Raw genomic sequence first — 18,909 nt, 5'->3', positions numbered from 1 at the left:
ATTTTAAAATGCACTATTCTGAAAAAAAGAAAAGTCTTTTGAGAACAGGAAGCATGTCCAAATATGGAATGTGACCTCACATCTGTAATGGCACCATCTAGAAGGCCATTTTCTTGACCAAAATGACCTTCTTGACCGAGTTAATAACTCAGATGGGTGTGAGGCGACACAATAACGGGATGTAGTAAGCACTCTGCTACAAAGATCCTCTATGAAGGGGATTTTGGTGATCTAACAAGCTGGCAGCAACCTGTCTGTTCAGCAGCAGACTGCAGGCTAGCTACCTGAGAAGAAACCTAGAATAATCAGCCATCTAAAAATCAACTCCAACTTAAACCACATAATAAAAAAATATCTTTTGTGCAACAAGCAACTGGAAACTAATAAAATTAAGCGCTTTGGTTGAGTCTATCATAGACATATAATTATAACTATAATAAGCAGCAGTAGGAATAATTATTGAATTTTATTTTTTAAATAAATGTATTTAGGTCATTTTGTTCTTGTTGTAAATACAGTGATACTTTGGAGTTCTTAGTTAAGGCCAAAGTTTTCATATAGTGTGAATGATAAATTTCCCTGTTCTTATTGTGAATAATCTTTTGGTGCCTAAAATAGATAATAAAAGGTTTCTAAACCGTCAAGGCATTATTAAATTGACATTAGATTTGTTTTATTATCACTGAAGCTGTAATCAAACTTTTTTTTTGGAGATCTGATGAGGTACCTACTTCAGAAGGCAGTTTTTAGTAAAGGCATTAAGACTTTGGGGCACTTTGAGTTTCTTTGATTTGGGAATTATTTTTAGATGCTTTGATAAACAAATAAAGCAACACTGAACCATTTCTACTAGAGATGCAACAATCTTTCTGAATCAGCTACTGTTCACACATTAAGCAAAATGTTGTACCTCAATTTACTTTTTATTAGTTTAAATAGATCATAAAAAGGCCAAAGAGATGTACTTTGATCCATAACAATGGGCATAATCTTGTAACAGTTTCATTTAAAATGAAAACTCTGGAATCTGCAGGTCAGATCTCAATGAAAACCAGAAATCTGGATCTGATTGGTGCATCTCTGATCTCCAACAGCTAAATAAGGAGCGTTTATACACCTGAAGCTCTGAACATAAAACCGTCTAGCTTTACAACACATCTATCCCAGACAGCACTACCTACAGGTAGCAGGAAAGCCTGAAAGTGGAGTCAAAGTCGGTCTTTGTTTTTCTTTTGTTTGTGCGTCAGAGACTTTCCCAAACAAGGACCGACTGATCCTCCGGCGTTCAGGCTTTCCTTCTCTGCTACACGCCTCCTTACAGTGCAGTAGGATCTGCGCGCAGAGCCCTACGGAGAGTTTCTGGACAACATGTTTGCACACAGCCAACAGCAGTTATTCCTAGAGAGAGGCAGGTCGGGGCAGAGAGGAGAGAGGAAGAGATGAAGCAGCTGAAGACGACAGAATGAGATGAGTCACTATAATAATAATAATGATAATAATCCCACTCAATACGTAAAAACAGTTCAAAGAAATAACAGATGAAGTACACTTTAGCTGCCACTGAAGGCAGATACTGTTAAAGGGCCAGTGCACATATTTTAGAGTGAAATCACAGTTCTCGAGTCTCTTTGTTTTGAGGGTTGCGACTTAAATCCACCGAGTCCCAACATGGCAACATGTCCGATTCCAGCTCAGAGGCTCTGGGAGGTTAAAGACGAACCCTTTTTTTGCTCAGTTCAGCTCCTTTTTATTTGAAAACGTATTTATAAAAAAAACAAAAAACAAAACACCCCACAAAAACAAAATAAATTAGACTGAGGTCTCTGGCCCCGCCCCACTGGAGGCATTCCCCGGCCTCGAGAGTCGGGAGCCATCAGTAAATCGGAGCAAGGGGGTGAAGGTGCGGTAGTCTGGTGCTCTTTGCCAGCGTGTGAACATGACTTTCTTGTTTGGGGTGTCAGACCTTCGAGGGTTCCTTTGGGTTCCAGAGCCTCGCTGGTGGTCGCCGGCCCTGGGCGGAGGGTGGAGAGCCGCCAGGGGCGTGAACTCTGACAGCTGGCCCTTGTAGAGCTTATCGGCGCTCTGTGTGAGGAATGAAAAAACAAAGATAAGACGAAAACATTTGGAGTGCTGCAAATAGTTTTAAGAGAGCAGGTGAAGGCGACATGGCTGTAACAAACATTTCTTGAAGCTTCATAAATACAACTAAATATGCAAATTAGCTGAATCTAATGGGGAAAGCTGTACCACCTTAATGTCACCTTCACATGGGTTAGCAAAGCAAACCAAAAAAATTCAGAAAAATAAATCATGCAAATGCAAATCCGACCACTGAGCATGCAAGACACTGCAATCTGAATAAATGCACTTGTTTCTGCAGCCATAAAATCCCGCCACCAGATGGCGCCAAACCCTCATATGAGAAATCAAACACTTGACAAGTCTTCATAACTTTTGAACTTTTTCACCTTTCACTGTATATAATTGTGTTTTATTGTGATTTAACGTGAACACTGCATAATTATCCAAAGTACATTGAAGCACAGGGGTCAAAATGAAGGTCCAGGGGCCCAAGTCTAGCCCGCCGTAGCTATTAATGTGGCCCTCTGTACCTTCAAGTATGCTTTAAATATTTTGTTAAATTACATGAATGTGAAAAGATGTTCAATATTAATTTTAAGAACTCACTGCTATTTAATAATTTTTTAATAGTTTAATTTTTTAATAGGCTCTAATAATAAATTGCCCAAATTGTAAATGAGTTTGACAACCCTGGCAGAAAAGTTTGTTCTAACGTGAAAAAGTTCAAGAGATATGAGTGTTTCACATTTCCTGATGGATTGCGTTTGATGACGATTTGAAATCCCAGATTTATGTGAGTAAAGCATCACACCCTGGCAAAAAGGAAATAAAAAAATACATAAATAAAAAATCACTCCACCAACTTGAAGCTTTACCGTGTGGGTATTAGGTTTCTGTGAGAGCTATTCCATCTAGTAATGAGTCTGAACTGTGGGAGGCCAGGGCCCTCTCAAACCTTGTCATATATCTGCCATGCTGTGGATACAAAAGCAAACATCCTGTGTTTGGGAAGACATTTTAAAGCGACGCAGTTGGAAAAGAAAAAAAGCACGGGCTTGACAGCGTACAAAGGAAGCCGGAAGGAGATGCAGGAACAGGGAGACAATGGAACAGGAAGAGGAAAGGCAGAGGATCACCTCATGGAGGACGGGGGTTAGAAACTGATTCTGCTGGAGGTCTGAGACAGCATGAAGATGGTGGAAGGCTCGGAGGCAAGGCACCGACGCTTAGCCTTTCACAGAGGAGGAGAGAGGGGGGTAGAGGAGGAGCAGGAGCCAGCAGGGTGGAGGGAGGAGGAAAAGGAAAGAGTTACAACTTTGTAGGTCAAAAGGTCACACCATCAGTTTTAAGAGAGTGGAAGCAGAAATGAGTTCACAAAAATGAGTGACTGTTAGCTTATTACCATAAATGTGCTTTACAATTTTGTATTAATTTTAATAAATAATTAAGTCTCAGTAATAGAGATCTCTCTTTTTTTCTTAAAACACACAAGAGGTCATTCAATGGAGAAATGAGCTTCATGTGGTGTCACTATAGATGTTTTGATAGCATCTCAAACTCAAAATATTTACAGTATCTCTGAAAAGTCTAAATCTTATCCAAGTATTTTTATTACATTTTATGTAAGAGAAAAATAACTTGGAAGTAACTTTGCAGTAAGACATAGGAGCTTGTATAAATAAGCTCCTTAATGTTGATGAAAAAGTGGAAGATATAAGTGACATAGTCAGCCATCGGAACAACACATTTTAACTAGAAATATAGGAAAAATGTCTAGTTCCACTGGCAGATTACTTCACTCATTACTTTTTCCATCAATATTAAGGACTTAAAACAAGCTTATATGTTTTTGTAGTGTGTAACATATTATTCAAAGTAGATTCAAACGTTTCTATCAGAGGAAACTCAGAGTAGCGACACATGATTCTTCATAAGTGAGACATTCATAGTGTTAGCAGTTAAAAATAAAACATTGTACTTATCTAAGTAATAAAAGGAGCAAAGGACACAAAGGATTAAAGGCTGGCAGCCACCACAGCAGGGACGTAACCCGGCCTGGCGTTCATCTGCTCAGGCACAATTACCGGTTCTACATACGTCATCACTGGTAATAAAAGTTACTGCAAACATCAGTAGTTTGCAGTGAAACCTGTTCATTCATAACTACAGGTGACGATGGAAGTTGTTCTACTTTAGATATTTCATTTAGTGAAAATAACCAAGAAACTAAAAAGATATTTACATTTTCTCTTCAAAGTGAATGGTTTTGTTATGATTTATAATGATTGTGAAGCCTGTTGACAACACAACTAAACAGGCGTTACCTGTACAACAGGTACCTCTAATGAGTAAATATGCGAGACGGTAGGTGAGGTTTGTGTGTGTGTAGTACGCACCTGTATGCGTTCAGTGGTGGTGGGCCACAGCGCCCTCCAGAACACCTTCTTCACCACATCCGGCAGCAGACTGGCCGTGATCAGCAGGATGATGCTGAGCCAGGCCGGACCGCTGGACAGCATCTGCATGAACACGTAGTACATCCGCTGGTAGTTCAGGAAAGGCCTGGAGGAAAGAAAAGAAAAGAAATTAGACACAAACATAGTTATTTATAAAGCAATATGCTATATATGCATTTTTAATTTACCAAATAATTCCTCCCCACAGCAGAGAGAAGACTACAAAGAAGACAAGCGAGCCCCAGATGACAAAATGGTTGATCCACGTCCAGTAATGAGTATCGAGAGCCAACTAAAAGAAAACAGGACAGGTAAATGTCCGCTCGTAACGGCAGCTTTAACATAACCTGCTATTATTGCGTTACCTTGAATGTAACGGTGAAAACGAGTACAGTGAAGACCAGAGTCCCAAATGTCCAGTTTCCAAACATCTGCAGATAAAACGCGCCAGCGGCTGTTATTGTCACTTCTCTGTTTGTTGTATTAAATGCAATCAGAGTCAATAACATGAAGGGTTAGTGTGATGCCATGAAACAGTAACATGTGTGACAGTCTACATAATAGCTGCTACTTGTTGAAAATTAGTTACGGTATACAGGTGCATCCCAAAGAAATCTTTTTATTTCTGGCCATTTAAAAACAAACAAACCAAAAAAAACTGTTTCCCAGAAAATGTGAATATTTATCAATTTTTATTTTTTTACATGTTGTGGTCTTCACAATCTTGTTTGTAGATGTTGTAATTTGAATTGTATCAAATGTGTGAATAACACAAATTTGTACTTGAATATAAAAGCAGGTAGTGGAGGTATGAGAATATGTTTTTTTTACTCCTTTTTGGGATTTTTTTGTTTTCTTGTTTTATTTTTGACTTTTTAATCTGTGTTCAAAATAAAATCAGTCACAATAAAGATTGCTGCCTTGACTGTTCAGCAAGCATCGATTGACTCCTCAATAAAAAGAGCAAGTTGAGCACTGCATTTAAGGATATTATTGGAAAATTGTGTGGAAGGAGAACATTGTACAGGGAACACCTAAACCAAGAACAACAGAAAAACCTGAACTGCTGCTTAGTGGGCCTAAATCACAGTTTTGAGGAAGTGTTCAGCTTCTTGAGAATTTTCCACAACAAATGGTAATTTGGGGCACAATATCATTTTTAGTACTGTTTATTTTAATAATGCAATAAATGTTTTTGTGTATTAATGATGTTCTAATTTATTGAGATGCACCTGTCTTTAGGAGCACTGCTTCAGAAAGGAATCAATCAATCAAACAGATGGCAGGTAACAATAATAAGGTGAGGAGCTGGTCATCAGATGACTGATGGATGGAAAATGGTAAAGCGTACTTCTACACATTCCTAAAACAACTCAAGTTTGACTAATTTAACACTGCAAACCCAATTTTCTTCCGACTTTTAAGCTGTCACCACGTCTGTCAGAAGATGCACTGAACCTGATTATTATTGACAGGAAATGGAAGATGGAGGTGGTGCATCACCAAAGATCTTCCTGAATGAAACTCGTACACAAAATGGAACATTTGAGGCAATTTTGAGCAGATCTACATCTCTGTCTGATTTAACAGTAAGTCAATGTAAAAATCAAAAACATTACAGTGGAACCCTGCCTATTGGTGTTTCAGTATTCACTCCTTTTCTGTGGAATATAATTATTGAACATGCCATTTACTGGTGTTTGCAAAGCTGCCAATCCAGGAGTGCCATTCATTTTCCTTGGCCCTGATTGGCTGTATCCCCGATATTTGCACTCGCCCACCTTCTTAAAAATCTAACAAAGTTAATGTTAATGTTAATCTTCAACAACAAAGCAGTCTACTAAAGTCCACTTTTATTAAAAGAAAGTTCCTTTTGGTAACTGTATAATGCAAACATGAGAACAGTTTAAAGAATCATAAAACTTTAGAAGTTCACTTTGGTCTTGAGTGCTGTCTGACTAGCTGTTAGCATTAGCATCTAGGGTCAAAACATCTGGTTAAAAAAGGCCAAGAGCATCAGCTTCTGCAGGTAAACTATTACCTGCTTATCCGTTTATGTTCTGCTTCAACAGAATATTGCTTCAAAATTCCTGAATTATTCCTTTAACACATGCATAGAGAACATCTAATGTAAAAATGACAAAGATGTGAGAATACATTGGAGTTGATAATTTTTCATTTTCTACAAACATCCTTTAAAATGCACTTTTGTTTAAAGTATTATCCCTCTTTCTAAGGCTCATTAGCTGTGAAATATGTTTATATGAAGGATGAATAATGTCTAAGATGAGAAAAAGTGGTAGTTTCTTATTCATCCACTCATTTAACATAAAGTTAACACATAAAAGAAGCACAGAGAAGTCTGCGAACAACACAAATGCCTTTAATAAATCTACAAGCTTAAAGGAATGGGCATGAGATGAAAGTGAATGCTGCTCTCTATCAGTATGTTAGATGGGGGAAGAAACAGGGAGCTGGAGGGTGAAACTATGGTGAGATGGCAGAGAGACAGGGACAGGCTTACCATCTGTGTGTTGGTTGTCATTAGCTGGGAGGAAGAAAGACAAGCAAAAAGAAAAAGCAACACAAAGGTAAGAGTATAAGAAGAAAAATAAAGAGGTAGGAAGAAAAGCATAAACTTTGTAGCTGAGGAAAAAAAAACCCCAAATGATATTAAAAAAAAAAAAGATTTGTAGCAAAGGAGCAACTTAAGGTGGTTAAAAGAAATCATGAAAAGAAACTCAAACATAACAGAAGAAGATGACAGAAATGCTACTTTATTTTGAGCAGCGATCCGAGAACCTATTTAGATTTCAGCTTTTGATCCAACTTGTAAGATCATCTACTATTACTGCCTAGGTGTATTCAGTAGAAAAGATAGAAGCAATATTAAGTGGATTACCACTGAATATGCTTATAGTGTTAGTATTTCAATTTACAGAATAGGAACAAAAATTAAGGGCTACCTGCAAATGTTAGATATGTCCAAAAGGTGGTGAAACATAAGCAATAATCAGATAATTACAATGTTTAAACAAAAACATAAATGACCATTATCTGAGTTGGAGACAAATCAAAAAATGGAAAAAGTGGAAAATTAGAAAGACATCAGTTGTCCTAATTGAACAGATATTATTTAGATGTCCTCAAGAATGAAACAGCGTTTTGGTCAGACAGGGGCTGATATGGAGGCGTCGGCGTTACCTGTCCGTTGCTGGTAAAGGTGGTGTTGTCAAACAGGAAGTAAGCACCAAAGAACATCACAATGGCATCATACACACCCAGGACAGTCCAGTATATGAAGATGGGCCATGTTAGTAATGAGTTCTTGGCTATGTCTCTGATGATGAAAACAAGATTCACAATCAAACTTAGAAACTCACTGGTTTAAGTAGAAATTCCATAAGTTTTTATTTTAAATCATTCACCAAGTGAATTTGTTTTATTACCTACATGTTTCACCTTTATTTTTCCTAAAACTAAAAGTTACCCCTATGGTAAAGCTACGATAGGATTAGGAAGCTGTTGTTCTCACACTCCTTCTGTCTCCTACTACTCTCCTCCATGCAAATCCAGACCTGGAAAAACCCAGACTTTAAAAACCAACCCACCTGTAAAGCGTTGGCTCCTTCTTCAGGATGTCCATGTTGATGTGCTGCTCCATGAGGCTGTAGAGGAGGATGGGCAGCGACGTGAAGCTGATGTTGTAGAGAGTCAAGTAAGCCGTGTCGTACAGCGGCTGTAGAGAAAACAGACCCGCGCTCGTCTTTTTATCTTTATTTCTGAATTTCTTACATCGGTTTTTGACATTTTGTCATTGCCAACCTGCTGGGAGAAGCCACAGAAAAACTGGTAGAGGAACTGGGGAAAGATGAAACAAACATTCTGGGGGGGGGGAGAAGAAGAAAGTTTATGAGATTAAAGGAATGTATAAATGTCTCAAATATGAGTTTTGGCGTAACATAAACAGCGTAAATACAATGCGGATTACCTTGTAGAAGAAGTATTGCACGAGTTCAGAGATGCGTATGTAGTAGTAGTGTCCATGAACAAGCAGCATCTTTTTGAGGTGTTTAAACTTTGGGATAGCATAGTCACTGTTTCTTACTGCCTGGCGACCCTCTTTACCCATAATGCCTAGAGTGAAACGTATAGCAAACAAAACACGTCAGCACTGCAGTTAAATGCATTAGCTAAAGTTACCTGGAGAAATGCTTTGAAATGGTGCCCAAACCTGAGTCAAATTGACAATTTGCTGAAATATTTTGAGTAATAGCATGGGTGAAAAGAAAAAATAAATCGTTTGTAGATGTTTAAAGACATACCCAAAATATTTGTAGCTGAAATTGTAGAAAGTATCGACTCAGAAAGGATCAATTCAATTTTAATTTGTAAAAATCTTATATATATATTTTTTCATTTTGCAGTGATAAACCACACGGTCCATCTTATAAAACCTAATAAAACACACCAAAGTTTGTGGTTGAAATGTGAAAAAATGTAGAAGTGATTAAAACCAACGAGGCTGGTGAAAACAACCCAAGGAATAAAAAGCAACACAAACACTAACAAGCTGTAAAGGATTAAAACAAAGTAGTATGCAACTATTAAATGTTCAGTTGTGTTTTCATTGTTTGCTTATGCTGGATAAACACCAACCGATGCCAACGTGGGCCTCCAGGATCATGCTAACATCATTTGCCCCATCTCCAATGGCGAGGGTGATAGGGTGCTCTTTGGACGATTTGATCATCTTGACTATCTGAAAACAAAAAAACCGCCAGCGATTGTGGTCGTTGCACCGACTGGATTTACCTTGTTAACGCCTCACAGAATAATTTCTACCTGTGCTTTCTGAAGAGGAGCCATTCGACAGCAGAGCACCGCACTGCAATTGCGGCAGATTTCCAGGAAAATCTCTTTGTAATTCCCTGAGTTGGAGTCTTCCTGGCTGGGCCTCATTACGGCGGAGAGGGTGGCGCCGTCGATTATCAGGCCATAGTCGATGTACTCACTGGATAAACTGGAAAGACGCCACAGACCAATGGTTGGATGGTCTCATATTTCCATCCTTTGCATTTCTATTTAAATAAAGCAGAACAGAATCAACTGTGGTCACAAACACGCACCCAGAGGAGGCGTCGCGCGGCATGCTTCCGTAATGCCGGAGCACCGTCCTGCTCAGCTCAAACAGGACGTCATGCAGGCTCTGCTCCTCCGTCCGCTTGGTGGTGAGCTCCAGGATCTGGGTGCTGCGGCGGAACAGCTTACTAGCGTAGCAGGTAGCAGCCGCAGTCTCCATCTTGTCTCCGGTCAGAACCCACACCTTCATGCCCGCCTTGTGGAGAGACTCGATGGTATCTGCAGCTTTCTCCTGCAGCCTGGGTACGGGTTTAAGAAACATCAGAATATTGGCAAAAAGCATATAAAAAGAATCTGAGCTTTTGAGTCGACATCGTAACCCTGGTAGTATGAAACAAAGTATATATTTTGGAGTCAAATACAGCAATTTTCTATTTTTTCGCATTATAATTTGATAGAAAATGAGTGCATTTCAAATATATATATGTCAAAAACAAGCAATTTTACACATATAAAAACTAATTTAAGTTTATTAAGTAAAAACACAGGAAATTCCCAGTTTTATAAATGGTGCCAACATGTGCCAAGAGAAAAACACCTAGATATTTGTTTTTCTTTGCACAGGTAACATCCACAGGTGGATCAATGGTTTCTAAATGTTTGTAGTCTTGTTCATAATGGTTCTAAAAGGTTTATACAATGCAAAAACATTTTCAAAATTATGTTCTCATTTTCTCTTAAACTAGCATCTGCTTTGACATTTACACTTTCCAAATTTTAGCTTTATTTTGATACCAAGATTATTGAAATAGAGTTTGGAATTGCTGAGAAAAACTAAATTAGATTTGTTACTTCAACCACATAATTCAGAAAACAATGTGGGGATAATGAGATAAAGAAAGCAAACTTCTTTTTTTAAATACTATTTTTACAGAAACATGCACAGGTCACATTTTGTTCGGAACAGTTCCTTTAAAACTCGTGCTGGGTTTGTTTTTGCTGCACCGGAGCACCCTGCTTTGGGATATTGGGGCTTGCAGAGTTTTAATGCTACACCACTCTCTACCTGTCCTCTACAGCGGTGGCTCCCAGCAGGATGAGGTCTCTCTCGATGAGGTCATACGCCTCGGCCACCAGCTTGTCCTGGTCCTGAAATTCCAACTTGGCCCTGGTCAGGAGGTGGCAGACCTGCTCGTACTGCTCCGGACTCAGCCGCCGATAAGCAACGCAGAGAGTCCTCAGGCCTTCCTGGAGGGAACACAGACAGACACGGAAAAGGCTTTGAAACATAAAGGCATTCGCTGTCAGCTCTGAGTAATGTAGGGTGCAGTGTGTGGGCACCGGGCTCACTTGTTCAACACCCACAACCTACATTTCCATTGCCACTGAAAGCTGTGAACTATCTGCTGCTGCAATCACTCAGAGAGAGAAAGAGAGAGGAACCTCTTTTTGGCCTGGTTTTTACAGCTACTTTAATTCACTTGATCTACTTCAGCTGAACAGACACACTGACCTGAAACCACACTCTCAAATAGTCACACCTGTTTCTTTACAATGTCATTTTAAAGAAGTGATATTTTAACTTTAGTAAATATTTTTTAGACAATCGTTTTTAAACTGCAAAAACAAAATCTTAACAGTTATTTTTGTCTAGTTTCTAGTGCAAATATCTTATTACATTTGAAATCAGACAAAACTGATTGGATTTGCACGAGTGGTGAGTCTCCACCGTTAAATCAGATTAGACTTTAATAATTTTAATTTTTTAAATTAGGTTCTGTAAAATGTAAAATGTTTGCAATATGACTTGTGAATGTATTCACACCCCTTGGATTGCTTACATTTAATCAAACTCAACTCCATATTCATAAAAAGTGAAAATTTATAACGTTTACAGAGAAAATTTGGCTGATGTGGGCCATGCTTCACTGATTCACCTCTTGTGGTAACCTTGGAAACTGTGGTCAGGATGTAGCTGTGGAAACCACGAACGCTGTGCAACCTTTACAGCTCAAAACTGCTTCTTATGAGAACGTCTTCAAGTTATTCTCAGGGTTTCTGAGGAAATGTGGATGGGTGACTATGTGTTGTGTTTTTGTCCTCACCACTGCATTTCGCTCCACCCGCGCTTTGATCTGCTCCATCTTTCCTGAAACCACTCTCGGGAAGATGGAGGAATCGGCTCCTTTGCAGAACAGGTACAGCTCACCTGCTCACAAAAATGGGAAAAAAAACAGAGTAAGAGGAGAAAAAAAAAAACACTAAAGCATAAAAATAAACAAGATATGTATACAGTTTTAGATGCGTTACCCGTGCTGGACCTGACGATGACGCTCATCCTCCGTCTCACAGAGTCAAAAGTTAAAACTTCTAGCAGCTCAAACCTGCCGTTAAAAATACAGAGCAAAATAACTGCAGCTGAGTTTGTGAATCATGGACAAAAACCTTTAGAATCTACAGAGGAAACCTCAAACAAAAGGTCAAACATGATGCAAAGCAATCTTCTTATCCCAGCTGGAACACTAATTGAATTGCGAATATGCACAACATTGAGAAGTTTGAAATTTTCATGCATTTCTCTCTGTATTACTAATTAAATCGTTTTGTAAACTGTGTGAGACAGATTAAATAAAAAAACAATCCAGACGTGGTGAGTGTTTAGGGTCACACTAACCTCTCTATCTCATCTTCCCTGTTTAAGATCTCCATCTGACCGTCCTTCAGCCGCAGATAGGTGAAGCCCAGCCTGCAGCACAGAGCGTTTTAACAGGAGTGAGTGACTAAATGAGTTGGGCGGGGGGATCTTAATTCTTCATGCGTTTGTCTGCTCCACCTCTTCATGCCCTCCACCAGCGCCACCTCGTCTGGCGAAGAGGAGATGTAGAAGGAGGAGGACTTGCCCTGGTGGATGCCATGTTTGATCCCATCCACCGTCTCCTCCTCCTTCACCTGTACCGTGTGGCACAAACACAAGGCGCGGAAAAACAGTTCCTCACGCTCCTGTGGTGGACGAACAGAGCCGTTACGCACACATACACACACACACACACACCCTAAAACCGTCAGGGAGGGAATCCACTCACCCTGGCTTCAGGCCCTGGCGATGTGTCGATCATATCGATGCCAGCAGCACCAGGCATCACCTGGCAACAACAAATTCAAGTGAAAGTTACTATTTTTAAGATTCATCTTTCTTTTCTGGTTTACTTTTCCAATTACTAAGCCATACAGAGTGTTTTTGGACTCAAGATATTAGAGCAACAAAATTTAATCAGGTTCACATTTTAATCAGCATTAATTTAATAAAAACAAACAGCTAATCAGCACTGATGATACAAAACCACAAATTTTACAATTTGGTTCCTTGAAATTTTCTACAAATAAATGCAATTGTTTATTTGTCTATTTGGATCAGAGGGATTCAACATAATTTGGCAAACTTTCTGTGAATAATAATTCTGTGAATAGTAACCATTTTATTATTACCTGTCCATTACAGATGATATGAGGTACGTAAACATTTCCGTCCACACAGCACTCTATGAACTCCATGTTGTTCTCGGTCAGAGTCCCCGTCTTGTCCGTGAAGACGTACTCCACCTGGAAAGAGCAAAGTTGATTACCGCACCTTTACTTTCCTGTACTTAAAGCATCTGACGTTTCCCCAGTGGATCTCTACCTGGCCCAGCTCCTCGTTCAGGTCCGACGTGTTGACCACGGCTCGCTCGCCCAGCTCCTCGTCAAACATCTCATCGTCCCACATGATGAAGTAGGACCCCAGGAACTTCTGCATCTCCACGGTGACGTACATGGAGACAGGGATGATGTAGTTGAACAGCACCATGAAGGCCAAGAAGTCCGTGAACGCCCTGATCAGCTGAAGAGGAAAGCGACGAAGAGGAGCCTCAGAAACTTAAATGATGAAGAATTTGTTCCGTCGGGTCTAGAGGAAGTTAGCTGAAAGCTCACAACGTGTCTTTGCCTCTCGCTCTCCGTCTTCCCATTGTACCACGGCTCGTCTCTGTTGGGGTCGGCCTGCCACACGTACTTCAGCGCCGTGTTGATGACGGCTTTGCTGATGAGGATGCACAGGTAGACCACCAGGTAGGCGTTCATTGACCTGCAGGGGGAGACAACGAGCAGCTGCTGAGAATTCATTATAAAGACGAACATTATTTTAGTCTGAACAGTCCAGTTTTCTGATTTTATCATTTACATATAGTGCCACAAAAAGGTATGTATTCCCTTACGTTTTTGTCAAATTAATATTTCAAATAGTCAAAGAAATGTCAATATTACACAAACATTTAATAAATTAAAATTTATGATAATTCTTGTTTTATTCTTTTAAGTTAGTTGTTGCACAATACTCTCACCCTGACAAACAAGCAGCTCAAATAAATCACAAAAAAAAAAGCACAAAATAATTTACAAACTTTCCAATCTGCACTGTTACATAAAGTGATGTGTATTCATTACTGATTCCCAACAGCAAGTTTTGTTTTAGGAAGAACAAATTGTGCTAAATCAATTAATATTTTATTCATATTTCTCCACAAAAACGTTGCTACTAAATCAAATAACTGAGAAATCCACAGCAGAAAAACCAGTCAGACAGGTGCAGATGAAGAACTGGCCAAACAAAAAACATTGACAACATCGAGCCGAGTTAATTTTGGTTAAAAGGAAGACAAATGCCAAACGACAGTAGCAAACTGCAAATGAGATCCACCTACGAGCCATCTGGACAGAAGACTCCATCAGTGGCAGATGGAAAGAAATAGACTGAGTCTCTGCAGCGAGCCGCTGAGACTCACAAACCAGCAGTCAGTGAATAAAAGATTTGAGATGTGAACAGATGGGCATTAAGCAAAAATTAGACGATTATCTAATCCAGTGTGAGAAAAGAAGATGATCAGGCTGCAGCTTTGATGGAGAATATCAGACGGAGCTAAACAAGGCGGTTTCTAAAATTAAAAATGAAGGACTGGGAGACGGTGGGGAGGGAGGGCTTACTTTTCCACCGCCGATCGCTTCTGAGATTTGGACTGGTAGTTGAGAGCCATCTTGGTTTCCATGCCAGTGTAGATAGCGACACCTTAATGCAGTAAGAACGCAGTTTTAAAACACACAAATCACTAAATCACATGTAAAGATTCCGGTGCGTTTTGTGCGTTACCGTAGATATATTCAGTGTTTTTAAGCGTCGCTCCGCGAAGCAGCAGGTTTTGAGACGCCAAAGATCTACGGAGGACAAACACTTTTTTAAGGTCGTTGCTTTGGTCATTAATGAAGAGAATAATTATTATTACAAAACCAGATGAAGAAACTAAAAAAAAAAAAAAAATCAAATTTTCTGCTGCATCCAAATACAATGAAATGTCACACAAAGTACTACTCTACATTCATAAATCCACAAATCTTTACACTGCCGCTCTAAAATCTTGCATTGAAATGTGTTATAATCTAATAAAACCAAAACTAAACAAATCAAATGCAAATGATAAACTTGACAAAAAAACTACAATCAGGCCAAATTAACAGTCAACTCTGATGCAAAACCTGCAAAAATCTAGAATGCTGCAGATGAAGAGATTATATTTTAAAGAATCACATAATAACTCCATAAAATGAAAATCAGAGTTTCACAATGTCCTAAAAATCAGACAGAAACAAACTGAAATCGTATGGATGTTTACTAGAGGCAGTTTTCTTGTTATGTTTGGCGTACCTGGACACAGGCTCATTTCCCATGTAAATGTTGATATTGCCCCTGAATCTGGACAGAAAAGAGCAGAAAAGACGTGAGGTCAGACATGTTTCTGATGTCAATTCAAACTGTGTGTGTCTGTTGCACTGACTTGTACAGGTCTGGCTGCGGCTGTTCACAGTCTATGGTGGCATGGATGCAGTTAACCTCTTCCTCCGTTTTGTAAGCTTTGGTGTCTTGAACTGCATGGTACGTCTGTGGAAAAAAGGTTAAGTTCATATCTGAAGAGCAGAAAGAGTGTAAGTGGTAAAAACAAAGCAGGAGAAAGTATGAAACAAAGATCAAATGCTACTTGTTTGTGTCTGAACTACCCAGAAATATGACATATCTGTGCAAATTTGAAACATGAAAGTGTCTAAAGCAGAAATTAACAGGAACATACAGCCACTTTTTTTTAAAATTTAGAATCCATGTATAATTTTACTTTGACTTCACCATAAGTTTATTTTGTGCAATCTGCAACAGATTAAATGTAAAAAACATGAAATATCTGCATAAATCCCACCTTGTGGCTGCTTTCCCCGTCCAGGCTGGCCGTTGTAACGTAACACGTCCCGTCATCTCGGGACGAGGAGAGAAGAATGAGATCGCACGGAAAAGACTCGTCTTCCTTCACGTACACCACATCTCCGACCTGAAAGGACAGAGAAGATGAAGCTCATTAACCCACCGATTCCAGGAAGCTTCTTTGCTCTGGTTAGCTTCTGCTAAAGTTTTACCGATAAATACGATCAGAGCGAGTTACAGTCACGCACCGTAAGCTTGCGACTGTGTTTGAGGATCACTTTCCCGTGCTGCACCACCTGGACCAGACACTGGTTGACAGCTTTGTCTGCTTTGTGTCTCAACCAGTCTTCATAGCCCTGCGGGACACACAGAGGAAGGAGTGTCTGATGTGTGGAGTTGAAGCTGATGTGGACACACGAAGCAGAACAATCAGGTCTCACCTGTTTAATGGCCGTCACAATGATGACAAAGAAGAGCGGCAGCCCGCTGGTGACGGGACTTGTGGGAGTGTCGATGATTAGCTGCGGTCACAAACACGAAATAATGATGAAAGACTAAATTACACAAAGCTAAAAACAGTCATATCTGAATCATAAATGCCGAATATCTTTCCCCCCTTTTATTATCATGAATAGCTGAAGTTACCTTTTGTTACTTAGAGTTAAACATAAATGTTTCTTTCACTTTTCTTGCAGCCTGACTGCTGTACATAACAGTAAACATTTTCCTCAAGAAAGAATATGCTGGATTATTTTCTCAATGACAAGAAACTAATCCAGATGCTGCAGGAAGTAACAATCCATCTAGGAAGCTCTGCTGAGCATCAACTATAATCGCATGTTAATGAGTATTAAATTCAATGAAAACTAAGCTTTGTAGGAAAATACTAAACGAACTAAACCTGACAAACTAGGCAACCTTTGCAATGAAAAATAGTCCAAAAATTGGAATATTTGACATTTAAGGAGCAAATCTGTCTGTGAACATTTATAATTCATGAGGAAATGCATCAAATCTGTTGTTCTTTCAGCAAATTTTTATTTTTAGTCTGTACTCCAGTTAGCGATTAATCGATTACTAAATTATTCGACGGTTATTAAAAAAAAAATGAAATGGCACGTACTATATACATATAAACCACTGATCTTTCACAAAATATGAAATGTATTCTTACCTGAACCAGAAAGATGATAAGAAAGTAGAAGTTGGCCACTCTCCTGAACTGCTCAAACATGTTCTTGGGGATGAAGTTCCAAAAAGTGTACTGGAAACACAAGAGGTGAAATATTCAATCTGTGTGTCAATTCAAACAAGCAATTGATCAGCAGAAACAAAAACAGCAAAGAAGAAACATGACAAAGTGTTTTCCTTTCAGTCAGAAAGTCGGTGAAACACTGTTTCTTTTACAGAAACGTTTTAATCCAGCGTTCTGTTGCAAAGTATGAATCAGCCACACAGTGAAGGCTGGAGAGAGACATGTTATTTTGTCTTTATGCTTTCACCGACCTTGGAGGAAACTATTCTGTTATCTGGAAACCTCTGCTGAATGAAGGCCTCAGCTCCTGGAGGAGGCTCCTTATGTCCGATATAAACCGTCCTGGTGTCCACACAGTTCTCCTCCCCAGCACACTGCAGGAGGAAGAAAACAGAAAAATAAATAAATAAACGTCAAACTTCAACACAAACATGCCTGTTTTTAGTGTGTCTGCTCTATTTATTCAGTCTAAATCGACCCCAGTGGGCTTCTCAGACATTTACAGAGGGCTACAATGAGTTAGCGAATTGTTCTTAATGAATGAGAGTTTTTGTTGCCACGGATACAAGGATGTGCATGTGACTCAGCCTGGAATGCGGCAGGAAACGTGTCCACACACTCCCCCCCCCCCCACACACACACACACACACACACACATTTTCACAGCGTGATAAGAGAATGAGAAGTTTCATCCATTGGTCTGGCACTGTGATTCTCTTTTCAATACGACAAGGAAAATTATCCACATCAATTTCACGTATTCAGTCAATCTAACATTTAATATTAAACACAATTAATGACAAAGCCTCAAGTAACATCCAGACTATGTCAGTTTTTTTTTGTTTTTTTTGCACTTTTAAGTAATAAAACAAATGTGCTTAAAAACACACACACAAAAAAAATATCTTACTTTGGAGGTTTTATTGATAATATCAAATATGTTTTACCAATATGTAAAAAAAAAAAAAAAAATAGAAGAAAACTCATCCTATGCCCACTGTTATGTATGGTGGAGGATCTGTGATGCTGAGGTTTCTATTCCAAAATAATAGAAACAAAACCTCAGAGTGCATGAAAATCTGAGTTACATTTCATTTGAATGTTATTTAAAGCATGTAGAAAATCAGGTTGTCTGCTGTTGGCGGATAGTGTTGAATAACAAAGAAAAACATTATATGAACATGTCCTCATATCAGTTTTCAGCACCATCTTAGCTTGATTAATTATGTCTCAATTCAAGCTTTTGCAAAAGAAAACTAGAATAACGGCGTTATTTAATCCGAGACTGAGTGAGAGACACACTTAATCAGGGAATCCGCTTAACTTCAATCCTTCCCGTCTTGTTTTCTTCCTTCAGTCAGTCCCCACTTTTGTTTTCATAAAGTCTGCCACCTCCAGCAACCTGAACCAACAAACTCTGGGAGATTTTTAATTCCTCGCTAAAACAGCCTGACGATGAACACACGCAAAGACAATCACACGGGGCTGATAAAAGTCGACAGTAATCTGTGGCCACTGAATGAGATTGAGTGTCAAGAGGCTGCATTTATTTAGATCCTGTGACTTCTAATTAACGAGCAAACTAAATGATGGAGATAAACAGATTTATGTTTACTTATTTTTCCCCCACACTTGGCGTTTCAGATCGGCAAGCAAATTTTAATATGAGACAAAGATGGCATGAGAAAATACAAGTATTTGTTTAAATGTGGCAAAAGTCACATTTAGTCATTTAGTTTCTATCAGCATCCAGCTGT

General features: G+C 39.1%; 1 protein-coding gene across 4 annotated transcripts in view; it reads right to left on the bottom strand.

Moving 5' to 3' along the window:
• Window positions 1-18,909, bottom strand: part of atp11a (ATPase phospholipid transporting 11A) — a 40,647-nt gene that overhangs the window by 2,593 nt on the left and 19,145 nt on the right. Inside the window, exons 2-31 of one of the 4 annotated variants that reach the window (XM_014970093.2) lie at window positions 17,404-17,526; window positions 17,072-17,161; window positions 16,338-16,418; window positions 16,146-16,253; window positions 15,896-16,024; window positions 15,482-15,585; window positions 15,352-15,399; window positions 14,800-14,864; window positions 14,637-14,718; window positions 13,590-13,740; window positions 13,300-13,497; window positions 13,107-13,220; window positions 12,704-12,763; window positions 12,454-12,620; window positions 12,295-12,366; window positions 11,931-12,004; window positions 11,726-11,829; window positions 10,687-10,868; window positions 9,668-9,919; window positions 9,384-9,561; window positions 9,198-9,300; window positions 8,530-8,675; window positions 8,364-8,423; window positions 8,150-8,277; window positions 7,743-7,878; window positions 4,904-4,969; window positions 4,727-4,830; window positions 4,479-4,644; window positions 3,219-3,313; window positions 1,985-2,082 (exon numbers count right to left, since the gene is read on the bottom strand). In XM_014970093.2, the coding sequence (XP_014825579.2) occupies window positions 3,236-3,313; window positions 4,479-4,644; window positions 4,727-4,830; window positions 4,904-4,969; window positions 7,743-7,878; window positions 8,150-8,277; window positions 8,364-8,423; window positions 8,530-8,675; window positions 9,198-9,300; window positions 9,384-9,561; window positions 9,668-9,919; window positions 10,687-10,868; window positions 11,726-11,829; window positions 11,931-12,004; window positions 12,295-12,366; window positions 12,454-12,620; window positions 12,704-12,763; window positions 13,107-13,220; window positions 13,300-13,497; window positions 13,590-13,740; window positions 14,637-14,718; window positions 14,800-14,864; window positions 15,352-15,399; window positions 15,482-15,585; window positions 15,896-16,024; window positions 16,146-16,253; window positions 16,338-16,418; window positions 17,072-17,161; window positions 17,404-17,526 (3,369 nt within the window). In that variant the 3' untranslated portion in view covers window positions 1,985-2,082; window positions 3,219-3,235. Of the gene's footprint in view, window positions 1-600; window positions 2,083-2,957; window positions 3,058-3,218; window positions 3,314-4,478; window positions 4,645-4,726; window positions 4,831-4,903; window positions 4,970-7,742; window positions 7,879-8,149; window positions 8,278-8,363; window positions 8,424-8,529; window positions 8,676-9,197; window positions 9,301-9,383; window positions 9,562-9,667; window positions 9,920-10,686; window positions 10,869-11,725; window positions 11,830-11,930; window positions 12,005-12,294; window positions 12,367-12,453; window positions 12,621-12,703; window positions 12,764-13,106; window positions 13,221-13,299; window positions 13,498-13,589; window positions 13,741-14,636; window positions 14,719-14,799; window positions 14,865-15,351; window positions 15,400-15,481; window positions 15,586-15,895; window positions 16,025-16,145; window positions 16,254-16,337; window positions 16,419-17,071; window positions 17,162-17,403; window positions 17,527-18,909 lie in introns of those variants that run through there. The other 3 variants (XM_088013929.1, XM_014970024.2, XM_014970032.2) reach the window with 3 other exon arrangements.

Source organism: Poecilia mexicana, unplaced genomic scaffold, assembly GCF_051168715.1.
Source record: "Poecilia mexicana isolate PSO_F unplaced genomic scaffold, ASM5116871v1 scaffold_2, whole genome shotgun sequence".
NCBI lineage: Eukaryota > Metazoa > Chordata > Actinopteri > Cyprinodontiformes > Poeciliidae > Poecilia > Poecilia mexicana.
This window is presented reverse-complemented; position numbering and strand designations above follow the sequence as displayed.